Below are 21,683 nucleotides of genomic sequence, written 5' to 3' on the forward strand. Positions count from 1 at the left end.
AGAGAAGAAAAATAGAGCTCAACAAGGGTCAGTTGCATCTTAATCCAAAAATACAGAAATACACACCACATGGAAGAAATCAAAACATTGAGTAATACTTTAAGCTTTTCCAGACAGAAAAATTGACCTTTAAGAGAAGTTGTACATAAAAATCAAAACTATGCACATTATTTTAGTGAAAAAGACTGAGCATAACAACATCATTATTTTCTAATTAACCTCAACTTCCAAAGAAAAGAACTGACTTGTATACTACTTACGACATACATGGCTGATGCACATTTCCTTCCAGTTTTAAAGCTTAAATGCAGAACATTACTTATGAAGAAATAGAAGATGTTCCAACAGAGGCTAGAATATCTACTAAAAGATAGTTAGGTTGATTTAGACAGCTGGAAAGGAAATAAAAGTTTGTAATAACATTTGCTCTTGCTCAATTTTCTAATTCATGTTTATCCACACTTGGCCCTCATAGATAATATCTGCAAAAACAAAATTTCATTTTTCCACACGAGGTGAGAAAACTGAGGAAATGTCTATCATCCCATTCATTCACTGGGTGGTGTCCTTCCCTGGTTGTTAGGGAAGGACACCTACAGGGAATGCTGGGAAACTGCTGATTTATAAACAACCCTACATGGCAAAGACCAATCATGAGTTGCTATTAAAGAGGCAGATAAGTGACACAGAAAAGAATGGTTTTCTTATCATTAATGCAATAATGACTGAAGATTTTTGAAAATGATGCCATGTAAAGAACATGTTTTTGGCTCAGTGTCGAAGGCACAATGCTGCTGTTTTAACAGCAAGCATCTTTAGACAAATTGTGCCATTTGTTTATTCTAATGAACAACGTGTTAGGCAAAGACTACAAGCCTGCATGGTGCGGGATGGGTTTCTACTTAGTGGATTATTTCAAATATCTCAAAATCAGTTCCAAAGATGTGCATCAGATGGTGCCATAAAACCAGAAGTTACAGGCTTAGATGTTTAAGGAAGTTTTCTCAGTTGAGACAAAACATGTTTCTTCCCTGCTACAAGAACAGACATGGGATCACTCTCTCTTTAGATGTGATCTTGTTGGATATTTGTGATCCTACTTAAGTATTATAAAAAGATGAATACATTTTGAACCACATTACATTTTCCATTTTTAAAATATTTCAATTTGTAAGTAAAAAGTATTAGCATTAAAAAAAAACGGGGTGTGCAAAGGCAAATATGTAAAATTTTTGAGTTGCAGTTGAAGGCCCACAGGAAATTCAGCCCAGGGGCAGCAAATGGCCCCCGACCCTGGACCACATTTTGTACAACCCTGAAGAGAGTCTGATTCTGAACATAGTCTATTACAAGCTGTCCTCTCTGAGATTTTACACTCCTCTCGCTCATGTAGGAGTATTAAAGTCTTTTTTTTTAAACACATCTAGACATTGTTTTTGCAAATACAAATTGGGGCTTTTTACAGGAGGATCCCCTCATTTGTGTCCAATTCTGTTGATTAGGATATACAAAGGAGCTGTGCTTAGGTGCATGAGAAAGTATCACATTATACACCTGGATTTGTTTATGTGCATGCAGTTTTCTGAATTTTAGTGTACACAAGGTTTCAGGAAGGAATCCAAGCGACTCTTAGGACATGAGGCCCCTGGAAAATACTCAAGCCAAATTCCATACTTTTCCAGACAGTGTAGGAACTGCATTATGGGTAGAAGGGGACAGGAGAGATCCCAGCCCTGATGTTACCAGATATATATATATAAAAAAAAACACCAAAAAGCTTCCAACTCCACTTCAGATAAGGGCATGTTTTGTTTCAGAAATACTAGTAACAACTGTTATAGCGTGGTGTAGATGTATAGGGTAGTCATGTTTTTTTTTCAGAGCTCATTTATTGATGGACAGAATCCATGACAGCACTTAACTTCCACCAAGTACTGTTTATCTAACTTCTGTAAACATAAGTGTAATAATAGAAGAGGCAGGGTTTTAGCTGTGATGTGAACGTCAACTTACATTTTGCCTGGGTAATTGTGTCGCCTATGGTTGCACGGATGTAGTGCATGCTGTAGTTTGGCAGGACCAGGGCCAGGCTGGGACAAAAAAACAAACAAAATAAAAGCACCACTTTTAATGATTTCCAGCAAACTATCCAGTTCTCTCACCCTGTAATTACAGCATTGTTTAATGTGCTAACAGCATGTGATGTGCCTGTTTTTGCATACATTGTCATTAAGCACAGAAGCATTTCACCATCTTTAGCCATATTTTCCAAATCCAAAACAAACAGCAGGACTCACTGAATTTCAGATAATGTTTCTCATAATATACACTTGTGTAATATGGATAACTGAGATCTGTATGATTAATATTCTACAATAGGTTCTGTAGATTTTTAAGCCAATACGCAATTAACAGAACTCCTTTGCTGAACAGCCGTGATTGGGTGAAGAAATATCTGAAGAGATTTAACAGGAAATGAAGCAGGAAAATGCCACTTGCGTATGTATTCAAGTGCAACATTTTTTGACTACAGTGAGCCTAAACAGGACTGGGGAATGATCTGGCTTTTCACCAATCCTTCTAATAGCTTTTGGAGTGGTTAGTGATTTATTGTGATGAAAAGTATGAACATCATACATGAGTCATAGGACCGCAGCTTCAATGAGGTTAAAACAAAAGAATCTTATGATGTAAGATATCAGTATATTTGAATATAAATGATATTATTTCAATAATTCCATTCAAAAAGAGTATCTCTTATGCAGATATATTACAGAATGTAATAAGAAGTTGAGTGGAAAGAAAAAGCATAGCAGAAAAAAGTGCAGAAGCAACAGGAGTAGCTGCAGTCTCGAGCGGCTTGTGGAGCAAAGTCCATATAAGAATTTGGGAAAGATTCAGTTGCAGTCCACACTTTGTGGAACTCAACAGCACACACAGACGTATCCAGGCAATGAGCTAGAACTGTGACATTATTTGTATCCTTGACGCCATAAGTGTATCAGCTGCACAAAGGAGAAAAAGGGCCGGCGCTTAGCTCTGTGGTCCAGAGCTCTAATTTTAGATAAATGTACTTTTGTACTTCATTGTGAAAATCAAGGTCCCAGACACTGGAGAAAGACTGAAGATGCACAGATCTGATCACACTGCCAAAGGTTATCAATACACACTTTAATAACCATGGTGTTATCTGACTGGCTCTCCTGACAAACATTACATAGAAAAACTAAATATTGTATGAATTGAAATACAATAAGAGTTTATCTTTTTGATTTGAATTACTGAAATAAAAACAAAACAAAACAAAAAACAACGTTTCGATTATATTCTAATGGAGAAACATAACAGTGGTTGTCCGGTTACAGAATAGAACCCAAAAATATTTTCTTTTTAATGTAGTGGTTAAAACGTCTACCCTTAAAATAGCCTAATTACTACTAAATATATTTAAGAAACCCTCTTTTTCTTCATTGTAGAAATTACTGTTAAAGATTGGTAATGTTTTATAATGACACATTTTGGTTGATCTACTTAATCAAGTATCATACTGGAGTAGAGAGTGTGCATGCAGATAATTTGAAGTTTTACCTGTAGTCTGTTCCCCTCACAGGAGCAAAGGTGTAGGTCCTCTCACCTTCGTCAATGTAGCGCTTAAATAATGATATTACTGTCAGTTCAAGAAGATTCCAAATAAAAATGGATAGAACCTCAAACAAAATCAAAAAATTACCTCATCTTGAGATTTCACTAGTGTAGATATTGTGTAGTTTCCCGTTTTCCCATCAATCATTTTATTTCTCATCTGTGTACAAAACAACAACAAAAGAAACATAACACCAAATATATAAATCATATCATCACACCATCGTATGGTTCCAGTTTGTGGAATCAAATTAGAAAACAGATCTGTGTGTCAGACCTCCACTTTGATGTCATTCTCTAACTCTGCATCCAGAAAGTCGAGTGTTACAGGTTCATCAAACTTGGCAGTCTGTGAGGAAATGCATAAAATTACTTCTGTCAGTTTGTCAAGTGTGAAAACAAAGTAGAAGGGGAAAAAATCCCTGAAAACATCAGTTACTAATCTGCTTCCAAAAGCAGGTTTTGATGCTTTGCAGCCCTAAAGAGGGAAATAATCAGGAAGAAAATCCAAGTCATATATCTGCAACGAATTTACCTAATAGCGCATTTACAAAAAGCATATTTCTCAAATGTCACGATAGAACATTTTGCCAAGCAAATAAATCTAATCCTGCAAGCAAATGATGGTTTCCCTGCAACACGTGCAATTTTTTGCAAAAGTATTCATACCCGTTTTCACATTTTGTCATGTGATAATCACAAATTGCAATGCATTTTACTGAGATTTATAAATAAAAATAAATTGGTAAAATGAGACATTTGTATACAGCCCCCTCTTACTCTGATCTATCTAAATAAAAATAAGTGTTATCAATTGCTTTCAGTAACCACCTATTTAGTAAACATAATCCATCCGAGTGTGAGACAGTATTTGTATAAATACAGCTGCTCTGTGAAGGCCTCAGACTTCATAGAGAACATTAATGAACAAAGAGCAAAGAAAAGGCCAAGGAACACAACAGAGATGTTATGGGAATGTTGTGGAGATGTTTATGGGCCAGGCAAGGAGATTATTATCAGGAGACTCATGGTAACGTCACTTTAAACACACAATCCCCACATAAAAACATGACTGTGGCAGTATCATGCTACGGGAATGTCATTATCAGCAGGGAAAGAGACTTTAATCATGACAAATATTAGAAAAACATCCGCATCAATGCCAATAATGGAATAGATTAACAGTTTAGCAATCTGCCTAAATGATCAGCATTTCACAAAAAACTAATCAGATCACTTTGAAGCAAATGTACTTGTCAGTTTAAAATTCTACTTTTCAAATTTCCTGTAACAGCTAGCTGTGCCACAATGCTAATGTCGGTGTATACCTAGGCAGAAAAAGGAGAAGAGATTGACTTTTTATTGTTGTCGTCCTCTACAACAGCACTTTAGCTAACATGTATGTCAACAGTTCCCGTTGAGCTGCCACTGCTGCCATCAGAAGTGAGGCTTCACAAGATAATTTTGAGGAAACTTCTGGAATGAGCCATGTTTGACCAACAATATAAGTAACAGACTTAAACAATAGATTTGATGTATATTCTATTATTATTAGTGTGAGCTACAATCTAGCAGAATCTTGGAAATGTTTTTTTTCTTTAAAGTCCTACAAAGCAGTGTGAAATAGTGAAAATATACATTTTTTTCTCGACGTCTTCAGCATTCAAGGATTTCCACCCAGATGACTTATTGCAATGACATCGTCAAAGGGATTCATACGGCAGAAGTTTCAAACAGAAATGTACAGAAACATCTTACTCTAAGTGAGAAGATTACAAATTAATCACCGTCTACTCTAATGGCCAACTAACATTTATACAGTTTTGTCAAGCTGTTTTATTTGTTCAGAACAGCAATCATTTTTTTAATAATTGTGAGATTTTGCTTACCAGCGGTTGAAGATTAGGATGGAGCAACACATACCCATTTGGATCAATAGCAAAGTAGTAGCCATTTGGACCAAACTAAAAAAAAATAAAAAGAGAATTAGTGGGGGAAAAAATATCTCTGCATAAAGGCTAAAATGAATAGAACAAGTTTGTCTGCAATAACATGAGCTCTTACTGTGAACCGAGGCGTAAGTCTCTTGATATCTTCTAAGGAGACATCAATAGCCATAACTCCCAGGATGAGCTGGTTTTGTGACTTCTGAGAGAAAAAGCATAGGGAAAAACAGAGAGGATGTCAGCTGCAGAAAGAGAAACTGTAAGGCCCTCTTGTGAGTTCTGTTGCTTTTCCTGGATGAGTCAATTCCCTCTGTGGATTGTGAAGGATTTCAAGGAAATGGTTGCAATAGAAATCTGGACAGTTTCATTCCCAAAAGCTCCATGTGCTGCAGTGAGTCACTGACAAGGCATTTCCAGACTTGCTTGCAGTCGCACTGGAGGTAGACTCCAAGTCCTTCGAGGTAGACATGCAGACTCATCTTGAAGCATTTAAGCTACCGGATCATTTCTCACTCTGATCTGCATGATTGATCTATTTTTGAATTCTGCTGTGTGACTTCCTACATTCTCTTCTTGTGGAGAGCTTTGGGGGACCTCTGCATCAACAGAGGAAACAAGGCAAAACCACAAGAAGATAAAAAAGATCAAAGATGAAAGCATGTATTCATGTTGAAGGTTTATCTTTTGATCTTTTTAACATTTAGCATATTATTGCATCTCTGAAAGCCACAAACCTTTTAATCTATGAAATCAAAGTGTGAGACAGTCAAAAGCAGACGGAACGTGTTGGTAAAGATGCCAGAACGAGATATTGTTATTAATTATTAGCGCTTATAGCCCTATGCAAGAACAAAAACGTTGGGGAGGTTGAATAGTGACTTAACTCAAAATGTATTTTGTGGGCGTGCCGTGGTGGCGTAGGGGATAGCGCGACCCACGTTTGGAGGCCTTGAGTCCTCAAGGTCTCACCTTCGGCCACCGCGGGTTCGACTCCCGGACCCGGCGACATTTGCCGCAGGTCTTTCCCCCGCTCGTCCCCCCTTCCTGCCAGCCTACTTTCATATAAGAGACACTAGAGCCCACAAAAAGACCCCCTGGAGGGGTAAAAAAAAAAAAAAGTATTTTGTGGATACCTTTGAGCCTGTGTCAGTCTTGTTGAAGACAGGCAGTGTTCCGGTGATTACAAGACCCAGCTCCTGAAAGACAGAACATAACACACAGAGAACATGGTTGTAAAACCTGTGTAGAGTTATGCCCATTACAGGGGCTTGCAAATTTATTCAAACATCCCAAACTCTAATACTTAGTCAGACTACAACCACAAATATATGGATGGTACAGTGTTGTGTTATTTTACCACTTTAAATCTACCTAATCTATTTAAATTGCAATATGAATCCACATCCAGGTAACTTTGTTGAAATTTTATTGAACCTTCTTTTGATGGAATAACAGTAAAAGTTCTTTTTGATCCGTTTCTACAAGTGTTGCAAACTAGGTTAATTTTAGTCAGATTGGTTAGAAAACATCTGTGACAATCCATACCTTATCTCTAATTGTCAGTTGGATTTATGCCTGGAACTTTGACTGGGCAATTCTAACAAATGATTATGCTTCGATCTAACCAAAATAATTTTACTGTACTGTACCTTACATCCGTTTTCCTGACATAAAGTGAATTTCTGTCTCAATGTATACTCTACATGGATAGTGGAAAAGTGCAAATCAGACTTATTTTTTCACATCACTTTGCACCATGGATGGTGCATTGTTCTCCGTGAGATGTTCAACACTTAGAAAATTGCTTTATGACCAAACTGATTTTAACCTCTCCATAGTTTGGTCATTTGATGATGATGATGATAGTTTATTTACTGATGCGCTCAAATAAACATTGGATACACTGGATTTGATCTCAGAGTGAAGGAGGCTGAATGTAAAAGTTCATCACACCTCAAATAATATTTCTATTTATACAACGATGTTTCAACAGCAAATGTAATTTGCTTCAATACATTTTAAGTTTGTAATTACTGTTTCTAATTAATACAAAACCATTTACAGATATAGATGTAATAAAAATTTGCAGAAGACTACTTGCAATTTCCTTCAAAAAAACTGATTAAATGGCTACTTTTTTTTTTAAAGACATTTTTGGTCTTGAGAAAGTTTATGCAATTTCCCAAATGGACAGTCTCCGATCAAATCCAACTTCTTTTATCAGTCTGGTTTCTTATCTGAAGTCGCCTGGCAGTAAATCTTGACAGAAACATAAACAACAAAGAAAAGGCAACACTTGGGAATACAGTTCATTGTGCAAAAACAAGATAACATGACAGCAAATAACTAAACAAGACTTCAACAGCACATGAAACAATACATGAAACAAATTATTCCGGGTTCACACGGTAAATAGCATACGTTTTTCACCCTTGTAAATGTGATGGTGTCACCTCTCCCCAGCAGAACATACCAGTGCATCTAGGTAGACATTTGTCCACTGGACTTGCTTACTGGCCTTTCGGCCTCTCTTGGGCCCGCTGTCAGCTTTGACCATTGGCCGACCCAAAACGTCCAAGTACTCCTGCCAAGATGATCAGAAACTTATTTTGCAACCTGCACATCGAGAGTTCTACCACCAGGGGGCAATATAAGCAGCAAAATGAGAACACCAAGTACAATTACTAAAATGTGTTTTTATGACTGTGTTTACCTGAGTGTTCAGCCGAATGGCCCCAATAGATGGAATCTCATAGTAATAACCTGAGGGAGAGAAATGGATTTATTAGACAAAATCCTATAGAACATTGATTTCTTTTAATTCCTACTACAGAAATCAACTTATCACTCAGTTCTCCAAAATGTACTGGTAAACTTGGCAAAAATCAAAACAAAAAATTCAAAATATTCAGAGCAGCAAACACACATTATAAAATTGTGTGAAAATACCCTTAATTTCTGCACAGCATTTCAAATTGATAAAAACATCAGCAATAGTGTTTTTTGGCATTAGTGTGCAAGTAAATGGCTTGTACTTGTAAAGCGCTTCATCAAGACCATAAAACGTTAAAGCGCTTTACACTACATTTAGTCATTCATCCACTCACACACACACACACACACTGGCTACTACTGGATAGTACCCACAGCTGCCCTGGGGCCATCTGACAGAATGTGCCCCACAGATGGAACACTGAACTTCCCCATTAAAGGAATTGCAACAGAGGCAGCTTTTAATTCATCCTTTATTTATTTTTTAGTTGTTAAAATGTTTTTGACACCTAATAATTACAGTGTTCCCTGGATACATGGCCCATTTCGCTTAGCCATTAGGTTAAACAACAACCAGTTATTATGTCATAATACAACACACATTGATCAGGTTGGCAGAAAATGTAAAAGAAAAACAAACTCAAAACCCACAGCTCATTTTCAGAATAAAATCTCCCTGACAACCATTAGATATTCCATTTGTGTCAACCAGCTGCTCACCTGCCATGGCAGCCAAAGACTTTTCTTTTCCGTGTTAATACAAATGCAAATATTGATTTAATTTATACTGTGATGGTTTGTTCCGATGAGACAATGATTGACCTTTTTTCAACAAACACTAAAGCTGAGTTTGACATGAAACAAAAGAATGATTATGTGGAAAAGCACCTTTTGCATTAGGTGGTGTATAATTCAAAAGCTCTGGAAAAAAATGTAAAACACACAGCACCAAATCCCATTTAAAACCTCATGGTTATTCCACCAAATATTGATTTCTGAACTCTTCCTGAGTTAAAACACTAGCATTGTTGTTTCTAAATTAATATGTACTTGACTTTTTGCTTTATTATTTTGACCATTTCTCATTTTCTGCAAATAAATACTAAATTTTTGCTTGGATTGTTGGAGACATGTAGACATGAATCAGTAGTTTATAGAATAAGAAAATGTTAATTTTACTCAAACATACACCTATAGAAAGTAAAATCAGAGAAACTGATAATTGTAAGTGGTCTCTTAAGTTTTTCCAGAGCTGCATATAGCACAAACCGCTATGGACTTTCATGTTTGTTATTAAATGAGGGCATTCACCTAATAACTACAAATCCTATTATATTTTGTACCTTTATTATTGCAGGCCATCCACTGTATTGGGCCTTTGTCGTAGCTGTGCTGGCCTACGGAGAAAGTAAAGATGCGCACCTGTAAAGGAAAGTAAGTGCAATAAGATTAAACAAAAACTGCAGAAAGAGGAACAAATATTAACAACTATGTTGCAGCTGAATATAAAGTCCTACCTCTTGCTTTGGGTTGTATTTTTGAAAGATTTCCTCAGCCCTCTCCTCTCCTCCATCAGTGAACAGCATTATAATCTTGTTGCAGTCGGCCCTCGACACATTGGTCTGGTTTACACAGAAGCAAGGACTTTTAACTTTACTAACAACAGCTGCTGGATTAATGCTTGTGAAAAGAAACAAATGGTGCATTATGAGTGCAATATCTGAAAAAACCAGCGGAGGGTGGCATATGCTCACTCTCAGAATATTTAAGAGCTATTGGGGATTATCCAACTTTTTACAGACAATTCTTGAAGTTGAGTGGATATGAGCTCTTACATATTACAAAGATTTACATATGCAAAAAGTATAATTAGTGTACACACAAGTTTTTTTGTGATGCAAAAATAGAAACCAAGATCAATACTGACATTTATAGCATCAGTGTAACAAATAACCAATCAGACTCAACCAAAAAATAAATGGACTGTTTAGGGGTAAAGATAAAAACATACACATAAGGGGATGTTACTGTGTTTATAATTACATTTAAACTCAAGTTACACAGTCAGCACACAGCTGCTATCATTTAAAGTGCTTCTTATTAACTGAAAGTTCAGATGTTTGAATAGGCTTTGTCTGGTGTTTTCTTTGTACCACCTTTAAATAAAATCCAGGAGGTTCCACAGTATGTACACCGACCTGAATCAAACAAATGGGTCATTAGCAGGCCTCTACAGAAGTTAAAGACGTCCTGAGAAGGTTAAGTGAGCCATTTATTCAGCATAAGAGGTGTGGGACACTTACCTTTGAAGAATTAAGTTGGCCATCTATGCAGGGGAGTGCAAAGCCACATAATCATAACATTTTATTACTTTCCATTTGTTTTTCAATAGAGTTGAACGGGTTAGAGTTCACACTGAGCGTGGAAAAAAGTTCTGAGATGATTTATCCTGGTTTCATTTTATTTTTTCAAAAAAACTTGCCATTTTAACAAAGGTGTGCAGATATTTCAGATTCAGAGCATATCATCAGTTTCTTCAGGTTAATATGGGCTACATAAAATAAAAACAAGAATTGTTACCATTACCTCAATATGGAATTTAAATACAGTCCATACACTCTTTACCTGTGCAAGCTGTTCAAAGGCGAGTTCAAAGCCACTTGTGTAGTTGGTGATGCCCTCGGCTTTGAGTCTGTGCACTGCCTCCTTCAGGACCCTTTTGTTCCTCACATTGGCCTGCACCAGGTTCTGAAAGCATGCTGCAGGCCTGGCGGTTTTGTTGAACTGGGGGGATAAGGTAAGGAGGGTTGACGGGAAGAACAGGGAAGGCACTTGCACATATTTTCTAATAAATATGTGGGTTTATTTTTGCAAACTGTTGCTGTGTTCCTTAAAACACGCATGGTAAACTATGAAGTAGAAGATTTAAGTGACATTTAAAAATAAAATGCAACTGTAGACAACTGTGTTAGAGAGATCAACACAAATTGTCATGTGCAAACAGAAAGACGATAAGGTTGAATGCAATCAAACTTCACCGAAGGAAGCTACATTAACACAAGGATGGAAACGTAGGAGAGACAAAGGGGATGAGAAAACAGTGGCACATGGAGGAAAAAAAAAGAGCAAAAACAAAGAGAGCTTAAGTCCAGAAAGATTATTTGTCAAGTCACAACTACACATAAAGTAACTTCAGGTAGATCCTGGTGAATAGCTCTCGTGGAGGAACAGATGGAAGTGAATCAATCTGCACACAAACACACACATCATCTATAAAAGGGCTGGGCCATGGCTCATTAGTACTCAGCATCTGCTTTGGGGCTCTTTTGAACACAGTTCCCAATCATCATCATGGTCCAAACATAGCATAACAAATTATAGCATCAATAACATCCACGAGTGAGTATTTCTGTACATAGGATGAAAATATTGACTCAAGAAACAGGAATAGAATATTTTTTATACTTTTGTTAAGAGAAATATTTTAAAACATTCCATCTCTTTCCTTCCCCCTCACATAAAACCCCATTAAAATATATATTTTTATTCATACAGCTTTGCAGTTAGACTGTGTCAAAATGGAAAAACTTTCAAGAATATTAACTGTTCAAGGCATCATATTTCCTTTGAGTAGTATTCTTTATTATTTGCAAATCTTGCCTTCTAATGACAACCAAACCATAATTATCAATAACAATCAATAATTATTATTACTATAATAATTACCATAATTATTGTGGTAATTATCAATTGATAATTGATAATTATGGTTCTGGTATTCAAATCTATTCAGTACTTTAAAATTATTTTACTGTAAAGGCTGACTGAAATGGGATATATAATTGATATTGCAGAACAAGATAAAAATAGGGTTTGTTTTATTAACGTACGACCCAGTGTGGGGGCATGCTCAGTCATAGAAACAGAAATCAGAGCTCAGAGCAAACCAAAGTCTATAAAGCATTATGTCAAAAACCATACTACTGAACCTCCGCACCCGCCCAAAACAAATGCACACCAGTGCATCTAATAAGGGAAGTGAAACAAAATGTTATTTATGGCTAATTTGGAAAGCAAAGTAATTTATGTTCCCAGCCATGAGGAGAGACTGCAGGGAGGACAAAGTAGAAGCAATTAGGTTAAAGGAGACGCTGGACAGAGGAAAGTCAGATCCAAGTACACAACGCATTCTGAGCCAAGAAACTGGAGGGATGCATTAAGCTGAGAAGCTGCATGCTTTGACACGTGACCCAGAAAATGACTACACTCTAATGGAACATCTTAAGCTCGAAAATATCCCTAAATTTTTTCCGGATGTTTTCTGTTAAGATACAGTATGATGAAATGGCTGCATTGTCTACTCTGAATCCACTATAAATAGTTGAATGTATTTAAGCAAGTCCTTAGTAATTGAGATTTATTTTTAGAATCTTATGATTATTGATACACAATAAGTCATCATCTTCATAGGTAATGAACATTTAAGCAAGAAAGGGTCTGATAGTTACAAAAGTATCTTTGATTAGTTTGTGGTAGTTTTAGAAAGGAGACGATTATATCAATTTATCAATAATTAGAAACACAAAAAATTAACCTCAAACCACCTCTAAGTATGTTACTAAATGAATTACTTTATGAAAAGCTTTTATACTCGTGTGGAAAAGCTCTTAAAAACAAAAGCCGCAGACAGTATTACACCAGAGCAATACACTTTTTATACTAACCCACATTAGCAACAGTAATGGGAGCCCATGTTTTGGACACTCTGTGGATTTCAGCAGTAATCCCATTCAGTACGATTGCCTCTAATTCACCTCGGCAATGCCCCGTAAACATCCTGAACTGGAGGAAAACACTAACCCCTCTGAACCGTTATTTTTCTTTGTGAAAGTAATAAACCTCGGGTGCAGAAATGCTTTAAACTGGCAGTCACTGGAGCTGTAAACTGTGATGGATGAAGGCTTCCTCCGCCCTAATGCCAGGAGACCTTTGGTACTCGAGATTTCTATCAAATCTCAATTTGGCAAGGAAGACATTTTCTATTCCATCCCACAGAGTTAGAATTGTGGCAAAAGAACGCAGCAAAGATTCATTTGTCGAAGGTTTCATGTTGCATCTCATGGCTCGAACTTGAGAATTCGTTTTCAAACATACTTGGGTGTCCTTGCTCTATTCTCTGATAAAATTTATAATTTATGGAAATGTGCTTGCCTTAATCAAGTTCAAAGATAACTTGATTACTTAAGTTATCTTTGAAATTTGTAAGAATGTAAATACTTTGTCATAGCACTGTATCATGATTACACATTAAATCAGTGAGTTGAATAAAACTGCTTAAGCAATTATTTCCAATCTGGACTCCAGCACCTGTATAACAAAAGTGAATACTCACAGACACCACGTTTACGAAGTCATCATCGGAGAGGGTCTCCAGCATCCAGCTGACTGAGGTTTTGATCAGTTTCAGGGTGAGGCCTGATACGCTTCCACTCCTGAAGCACAAAAATGGGTTTTAGAATTACTCAACCATCACAGTCAATGACTGAAACACAGACATTGTCACTGTAATTTTATTCTATGCAAATATTACTAAATCAACAAGTAACCCAAAAATGTCGACAGTCATTGTAAAGATTTGAAAAAAGTATTGGAATGTATAACTTTTGAGATCAGACTGCTGAACTCTTAACTGGACTGCACTCAAAATCTGGTCTCCACTTCATACCTTGCACATGTACAGAGCTAAGTAACTTCCATTTTACTGTCAGTCCTGCACTTTATATTCTATATTTATATTTATATTCATATTTTATACTGTATTTTATTCTGGAGTAACCTGAAAACATTGGAACCTCAAAACATTGTCCTGAGCCGTATGCAACGAAATTTCGTTCTGTATACACCCTGTGCATGCAAAATGACAATAAAGTCAGTCTAAGTCTCTAAGTCTAAGTCTAAGTTTTAGATTGCTATGCCTTTTCTTGGTACAAAAAAAGGTTGTAAAAGAGCCTATTTTTGTACAGTAATGTAGAGTCAGAGCAATGATTAAAATTGTATCAACTGGAACAGTGAAATACAATTCTAGATAACGGCCTTTAATTTCTCATGCCCCCACATACCATGAGAAGGCTTATGAAGGATTTATTCTTTTGGCTCAGAGTACCTATTGGAGAACTAGAGCAATATAGCATTTTCGTTTCACCATATCTCCATGAGGAAAAAGTGTTTTAAGGCGTTTGAACACGTCTTTGTCCAGGGACATTAATAAATGAATTATTACATAGCAAGAAAAGATGCCTCCAAGATTAATGCTGCTAGCATAAAAGTTAGTAAGAATTCATCTTCCCAGTGCACAGTACTTGGTACTTTACATTTGGAGTTTAACATAGGGTGGGAAGCTCAGGCTTTTAGGCAATGAGAGGAGCCAGTTGAGGTGGCTCAGGTATCCTCCTGGATGTCTTAATGGTAAGATGTCTGGCCCTGTCCCCCCAGGAAAAGACCCAGAGGAACCCAGGACACCCTGGAGGGACTATGTTTCTCGGTTGACCTGGAAACGCTTGGAGAGCTGCCTGAAGTGGCTGAAGAGAGGGAAGACTGGGCCACTGTTTCAGCTGCTGTCTCAGTGACCCAGCCTCAAACTAAGTGGAAGATAATGGATGGATGCTCCTCATACATGCTTGTCCATTGTCTTCCCATAGCAGACAGTATAGGCATTTTGTTTAGCTTAGCTAAACTGGGCTGCAGCAAAATTAACTCAGCAAAAAGAGTTAGACGCTCCAGATTTCCTACAGAGAATTAATATTCCCAATTTATTTCATTATAGAGAAATTTAAAAGTTGAATTCTCCATTTCTTGTTTCTCAATCAGTGTTAAAAAACAGTCTTAAATGACTAATTCAATCAGGTTTCTATACAAACAAGTACATATTTTGTAACCAAAAAGAGGTGATGGCTAGTGATTTCAATATGCGAACATAATTATCATAATATGTCAAAAATTCAATCTTAAATTTTCACTCTTTCAAAGTTAATTCTTGAAAGTGTATCTTCCTCAAACATGACAGAATTTGTGCTGGAATGTCTTGATGTGAGAGAACTATTGTCATATCTGGTAACGCTCCAGGAGTCCCTTATGGACCTCGCAGTTATTCTAAACTCAAAGTTTTCCAGTCTTAAATCATTGTAGGGAACAACTGGACTGTAAATAATAAGGTTGGCCAGTGCACTGACTGCTTTTTGTTAGTCAGTGTCACACATGAGCGCAGCCCGGCAGCGCCCAGCGGGATGAGGCCAGTCACAGAGTTAGCATCAGGGCCTCCTGGCGTGCAAAAGCAAATCCAATCTGACTGTAATGTATGAATCATAAGGATGTCACTCACGCATCCACTAGGATCAGCATGTCCTTGGGTGACGCCGCCCCCTGAATGTACCTGGTGAGTAATACCAGAAACACACAGACAGATTGTACATATGGAGCACACGTACACACAGAAAACATTGAAATACTTATTCTCAGAGAAGTAAAGCTTCACCAAAACCCACTGCTAGAATGTACACTACCAGAAAAACAGTTGCTGAATTTTAAAGTCACCTGTTTTCTTAACTAACTAATGTTTGAACATATTAACATGAGACTCAACCAACTCACCAAGGTCGCCTGCGTACGTCATACAGGTCAATTTTGTCAGGTGAACTTCTCTTGTCGTTCCAGGGGGAAGCTGCATGCCGGCAGAGCAATGTGTTTACAACAAGTTCTCCAGACCCAACCAAAGAGACTGTATTTGTCAACATGCATAAACTAAACAAAACATAAATATACACAATATGAAGTATTATTTTACTCTCTTTGAAACGGGCACATTTTCTTCCATGTTTTTTTCATTGGACAGAAAAATGTCTAGTATCAGAGAGATACAAAAATATATTTGCATCAAGCTTAAGCCATTTTTGAAGCAAGATGAGATAATCTTGTGTCCTGACTCAAATGTTAGAATTATCTCCTCCGGCTGTCACAAAGTCCTGCAGCAGCCTGCTAACGACACATTTATTCACATCAGGTGTGCTCAGCATTTAAAACATGCAGGACTTTGGCTCTCAAAGACTGGAAATATGCCCAAAATAGATCTCCATGTGCCAAACACAAACTGTGTAGTTGAAACATAAGCGAGGGCACAAAAAGTTTTTAATAAGGTTAAAAACACACTTTACGATTCAGTCTCATTCCCTTTTCTGGCAAGTTGTATGTAATTTTTGTTTGCTACCAGACATTGTGGGGATTACCAGTAAAAATTCCAAATTTTAAGGTTTCAAACTGACCAACTGCATTAACCAAAATGTCATGTGGTTGATGTACAACTTTTACAAGCAGTCTTTCATTTACTCGTCAATTAAGTTCAAAACTGCCCATTTCATACTTAGTTCTGTTTTTTGTAATTTTTGAAGCAAAGCTTAGCTGATACAGATTTCTCAAGGAACAGCATTCAAAATATTTTTGTCTCGTCTTCCTATTGTGAGTGGTTATTGATTATTTGTATTAGAAGCAGCCCATTGTTAATAAAATTCTTTTTGTGTCGAGATTCATCAACCTGGAGTAATTGGGGCTCACCTGGGTAATACCGAGCCAGTCCAGTAGCGGAGCCAAAAACCTGCCAGAGCAGTGAGGGATCATCCTCTTTGTTTTGTCGGAAAACATCCTCCAACTCGTCTGTCCAGTTCAGCTCATTCAAAATGATGGTGGCTAGAAGAAAACGGATTAAATAAATCACCTTTAGGGAAGAATTAAATGAGTGTGCTTAGATTTCTATGAAAAAAGTATCCTCTAAATAAAATCTCTAAACATAATAACTAAAAGCAGAAGGAATGATTTGATGCCCACATAAAAATAAAAAATAAAAATACAGCTTGTGCAGTATTACGTTACTGATGGCGACTGCTGGGAGAATAGAGCGGTCTTGCGGCTATTCAAACTGACATAAGTCTCCTATGATGATATATTTTTTTAAACTGCTCTAAAAACATCAACTTCTGCAACAGCAGAAAGTGGCCAAAACATGAGATTCAGAATAATTACAACTGACATTTCTGGAAGTAGATAAAATCTGCTGAGTACTCCATAGCCAGAAGCACACAGTGCTTTTCTGCTTTTCCCCAGAAACTCATAATACTTATTGCTCTAAATGCATAGCTTGTTTTTTTTCAACCATTATCACTGTAAACTTAGTTTGGTAAAAACCAGCCCTGACAAATCAAGCTCAATGGGAGAAATCCCAGACGAAGCACTGAACCCAGATGAAAATCGAAAAAGGCAATGATCAGGCTACTGCAAACTACCAGGAAGAGCAGACTGAAAGTCAAAATGAGGTTTTGCACGGCTTGTTTAAGTATCTCGAGAGGGGTCTTATGTGAGTCAAAGTACAATTGGAATAAGACATAAAATAAATTTTTTCAACAGAGTACTCCAAGACAAAAAAATATGAGAGACTTTGATGTGATTCAACTAACTTTATATTGCAAGACAATTCACCAGAAAAAAGCCTCAACAAAAAATACAAATATTGAGAAAAATCTAATAAAACCCTTAGCATTTGAGCATCACTGTTTACTTTGTTCAATTATTAGCCAAATGTCCCCATATGTCCAAATACAGTAGGGTATATGGGAGCATAGTGCATTTTAATCAAATCAGTTCATCAGCTGTTTTTTCTTTAATGGCAAACAAAGCAAATGTGAAAAACAAAATAGAATAAAAAAATTTAACAATTCAATGATACGAAGTATGTAATCCTAGAAAAAGTTAAGGATTCCACCAGCTGAAAGCAGAAAGTGGTGTAGCACTCTCGTGGAGTGTTCCTGATGGTAGAAGTTTAAAAAAAACAACAACATTTTGAGTTTGTGAGGATGTTCAGCGCTCCATTCCTGCTCCCCAATTTTACAACATAATCAGGTTTCCACTGCTTTGCCTGACAATGGTATCTGCTGGGCCCCCTATCATAATCCCAATCAGCCCATCAGAGATCTGCACTCTGGATCTTGCAAAGTTAAAGCACTGCATGTTTCGCAAGCTGAGGTTGTAAATTTTAAGAGTGCTTCAGTGGAATAAGTAACATAAATTAGTCAAATTAAGCATTGTTTATTTTTAAAATCCTATACTCCACGTCTAACAGTGTTCAAATTGTTTGCCTTTACAATCCTATCACCTGACTTTGTGTTCTGCTCTCCTGCTCTCCATGGCTTTTCACCATCCCTTTAACCTTAGTTAGGGTTTTCCCCCCCACAATGCAAGACAGGGATGGACTTTAGCCAATACATGAGAGGTTTTTGTGAATCAAATTGTGTCCCAATTGTAAGCAGTAAAAAATATTTTCAGGTCTAACAACCTGATACTCCCCGAGTCTGGATTCTATTGGATTAGTTCTGCTGGTACAACTGACACCACTTACTAGACGCGTCTGTCCAAATAAAGCCCTAAAAAAAGAAGCAATAGTATGTTTTCATTTTCAGGAAAAGCTGAAACCATTGCAAAAGAAATATATGTTTTTTATTGGTCTCCAACTAGAATTTAAATATAGACATCTGTCACAAAAACACAAGAGTAATAGAGCAGGTTAACATGCAGAGCGGAGCCCTTAACTTCTATGTTGCGGGGATCTAATCCCAGCTGAATGACGGAACAAATCACAGTTTTGGTGTAAAAAGATCCATCTGTGAAGTGACGTGCCTGTTACTTGCTCGAGGTCACTGTGGCGAGAGGAAGAGAGGTGTCACCACAGCGATGTAAGCACTGGTCGGCTCTATTTGTCAGCCGTGGCATCATTTCCCGAGGGACTTCAGAGGGTAACACGTGCGGTTTTCAGTGTTTGCATACTCAGAGCGACAAGCGTGGATCAGTGTCTCTCAGAAAATATGGCTCAGAGTAAAAGGTTTTTTTTCCTTCTAGATGTGAAAAATATGTCAAGTCACAGCTTAATATACAATTTTTTTTTTACACATGTATTTTGGCGTGAGTGTCTTTTTGCTTGGGTGAGATGGGAGAAAAGAAAACAATAAGGCAACATTGGAAAAACAAGGAAATGAAGCCTTATGTATGACAGACAGCTAACAAAGGAATATACAGCAGATGTAATCCAATGATTGAGCTTTTTTAGGAATAGGCATTTGTAGAAACAAACGCAAACAAATTTGTTCCTACCAACTGTCACCATGTTGCTGAGGTAGAGGGAGTGCAAAGCAACTCTTAGGGTTTTCATTAAAAGCAACGGAAGAATTGACTTAAAAAAGATTAAATTCATCAGTCAAGAAGACAGGGGAACATGTTTGGAGAAAAACATGATTCCAGCAGTAAATTAGAAGTGGGAAGTGAAACTGCGAGGGAACTCTGCTCTGTGCCATGAAGTTGACTCTGCTGTTCCCTTCCATCAGCTAACTGGTAGTTGACTCTGCTGGTGCACTTGAAAGTAATAACATGGTTGAAGAACCGGTGGGGAAAACCTGTAATCACTGAATCAGAAAGGGTCTTCTATTCAAAGATATCTTTCTACTTTGCAACTTCTGAATGTTATGACATTTAGAGGAGAACTGGTGTAATCCTATAATCTATAATCCAACTCCAAAGTTTGCAACTATAATCCAAACTTTGAATGTCTCACTCAGTTCTGTTTAAGCCATATTCAAAATCGGAAAGACCGTGGCATAACTTAAAACCCACTAAAACATGGCAGCCTACCTAAACTAACAAGTAGAGTGAGAAGAGCCTCCCTAAAAGAAGAGGAGAGACGGGTGACTCTATGGGAGGCTGAAGAAATAGGAAGAGACTGTAAGAAATAAAAGGAATGGTATGTCCCGCCACTTATTTTCTCCCACATGAGATAGGGGCTTGAGGTCACAAAACAGATAAGGACAGACATCTTCTGTCTCCCTATGTTCTTGATTTATAGAAGAGGTGAAATCAGATTAGGAGACAACTGTCTGGGAGCCTCCTCGCATCCAAATGGGACCCCCACTTAGCCGATTAGAACATCACGGGCAGGCATCCAACTCCTCGCAAGGGACACAAGTTATAGATGTAATGACAGTGAGACAAGGATGGAGAAGGAAGGATAGGAAGATGGATTTAAGTGCACCTCAGAGTTTGGCTGCAAGCTTTATAAATGAAATAGGATGTGTATAAAGTGGCACAAGGGTGCGAGTAGAAAAGAAAATCCATTTGTAAGCTGTGAGCTTTGCCAAAAGGACTTTGGCAATAACACAATCGCAGACACACACACACACACACACGCCCAGTCACAGTATCTCAGCGCATCACAGTGTGTGCATGTCTAGGGCTGACAGGTGTCACACAGCGTAGATGCAAACGGGCATCAGACGAGTCTCGGATCTCCTGCCAAGGCCACAACATTCCCCTTTCATCTCCTCTCATCGTTTCCACACTGCTTTGCCTAATGAGCGAGAAGACATGCATATGCAGCCACGAGATCCCTATACGGCGCATTACGTGCACGTGACGTGACACACACGCACACGCACGCGCGCAAACTCTCACACCTCAAGTGTTTCCAGCTCTCCCTCGATCACAATCATGCATGCAGACAGGCTGATTCATCCGTGGTTTAAGTGTGCGAACACAAACACTAGATAAATCCCAGTCTGACCACCCACACTGGATCAGCACAGAGAATAGATTCCAATCATGTGGGGGAGAAAGACAGTAGCACATTTGCCACCAGGAAGCAACATTTATTATGCCTAATGAAATGGAGCTAAGGTTAAGGGAAACCAATATGAGATCAACTCTTTTGGCTCTGCAGAAAGTCTTCTCTTACATAAAAGCAGTGGATTATACAGCTCTCCTACAGCATCATAAAAAGCAAAAGGGTCTAGCCTCGTCTAGACCGAGTCCCATAATCAAGTTACAACCGACTCTCCTCACGCCAGAGAGGCGCATCTGGGCGTGTCCAAGTCTCTGCTTTTCCTTTAACCAAGATGCCCATTACCATGGCAACTCTGAATGTACTGGCCAGCCAGAGTGGCAGCAGAGTGGGAGCTGGTCATCATTTCAAGAGCTGGGAGTTGCTATACCCATAACAACTTTACAACTGGGCTAACAAGAACTTCATCCAAATCTAGGCTGTGAGCGGGCAAAGAGCAAATTACTGACACAGGTGTTCACGTTGCAGGTGGACAACTTAGGAGCAGAGGCCTTCATTGGCCGCAGAGAAATAGACCAACTTAATCCGAACTTCATTAGAGACAAAACTTGTCAAAGTAGACATTCTAAAAAAAAAAACCTAACAAACAAAAGAACAGCTTTAGCACTGCTAAAGTTTCT

The 21,683-nt window shown here is 37.8% G+C and overlaps 1 protein-coding gene across 3 annotated transcripts in view; it reads right to left on the minus strand.

Annotated features, from left to right (window-relative positions):
- The window catches only part of cacna2d1a (calcium channel, voltage-dependent, alpha 2/delta subunit 1a), an 82,386-nt gene that overhangs the window by 26,496 nt on the left and 34,207 nt on the right, over window positions 1-21,683 (minus strand). For all 3 annotated transcript variants that reach the window (XM_028043724.1, XM_028043723.1, XM_028043722.1), the window contains exons 7-22: window positions 16,965-17,096; window positions 16,008-16,077; window positions 15,739-15,789; window positions 13,753-13,852; window positions 10,986-11,144; window positions 9,878-9,982; window positions 9,704-9,782; window positions 8,302-8,351; window positions 8,062-8,172; window positions 6,722-6,784; window positions 5,707-5,790; window positions 5,532-5,606; window positions 3,920-3,991; window positions 3,731-3,802; window positions 3,589-3,650; window positions 2,014-2,090 (exon numbers count right to left, since the gene is read on the minus strand). In XM_028043724.1, coding sequence (XP_027899525.1) covers window positions 2,014-2,090; window positions 3,589-3,650; window positions 3,731-3,802; window positions 3,920-3,991; window positions 5,532-5,606; window positions 5,707-5,790; window positions 6,722-6,784; window positions 8,062-8,172; window positions 8,302-8,351; window positions 9,704-9,782; window positions 9,878-9,982; window positions 10,986-11,144; window positions 13,753-13,852; window positions 15,739-15,789; window positions 16,008-16,077; window positions 16,965-17,096 — 1,362 coding nt within the window. The remainder of the gene's footprint in view (window positions 1-2,013; window positions 2,091-3,588; window positions 3,651-3,730; window positions 3,803-3,919; window positions 3,992-5,531; window positions 5,607-5,706; window positions 5,791-6,721; window positions 6,785-8,061; window positions 8,173-8,301; window positions 8,352-9,703; window positions 9,783-9,877; window positions 9,983-10,985; window positions 11,145-13,752; window positions 13,853-15,738; window positions 15,790-16,007; window positions 16,078-16,964; window positions 17,097-21,683) is intronic.

This window comes from Xiphophorus couchianus, chromosome 17 (assembly GCF_001444195.1).
Source record: "Xiphophorus couchianus chromosome 17, X_couchianus-1.0, whole genome shotgun sequence".
NCBI classification, from domain to species: Eukaryota; Metazoa; Chordata; class Actinopteri; order Cyprinodontiformes; family Poeciliidae; genus Xiphophorus; species Xiphophorus couchianus.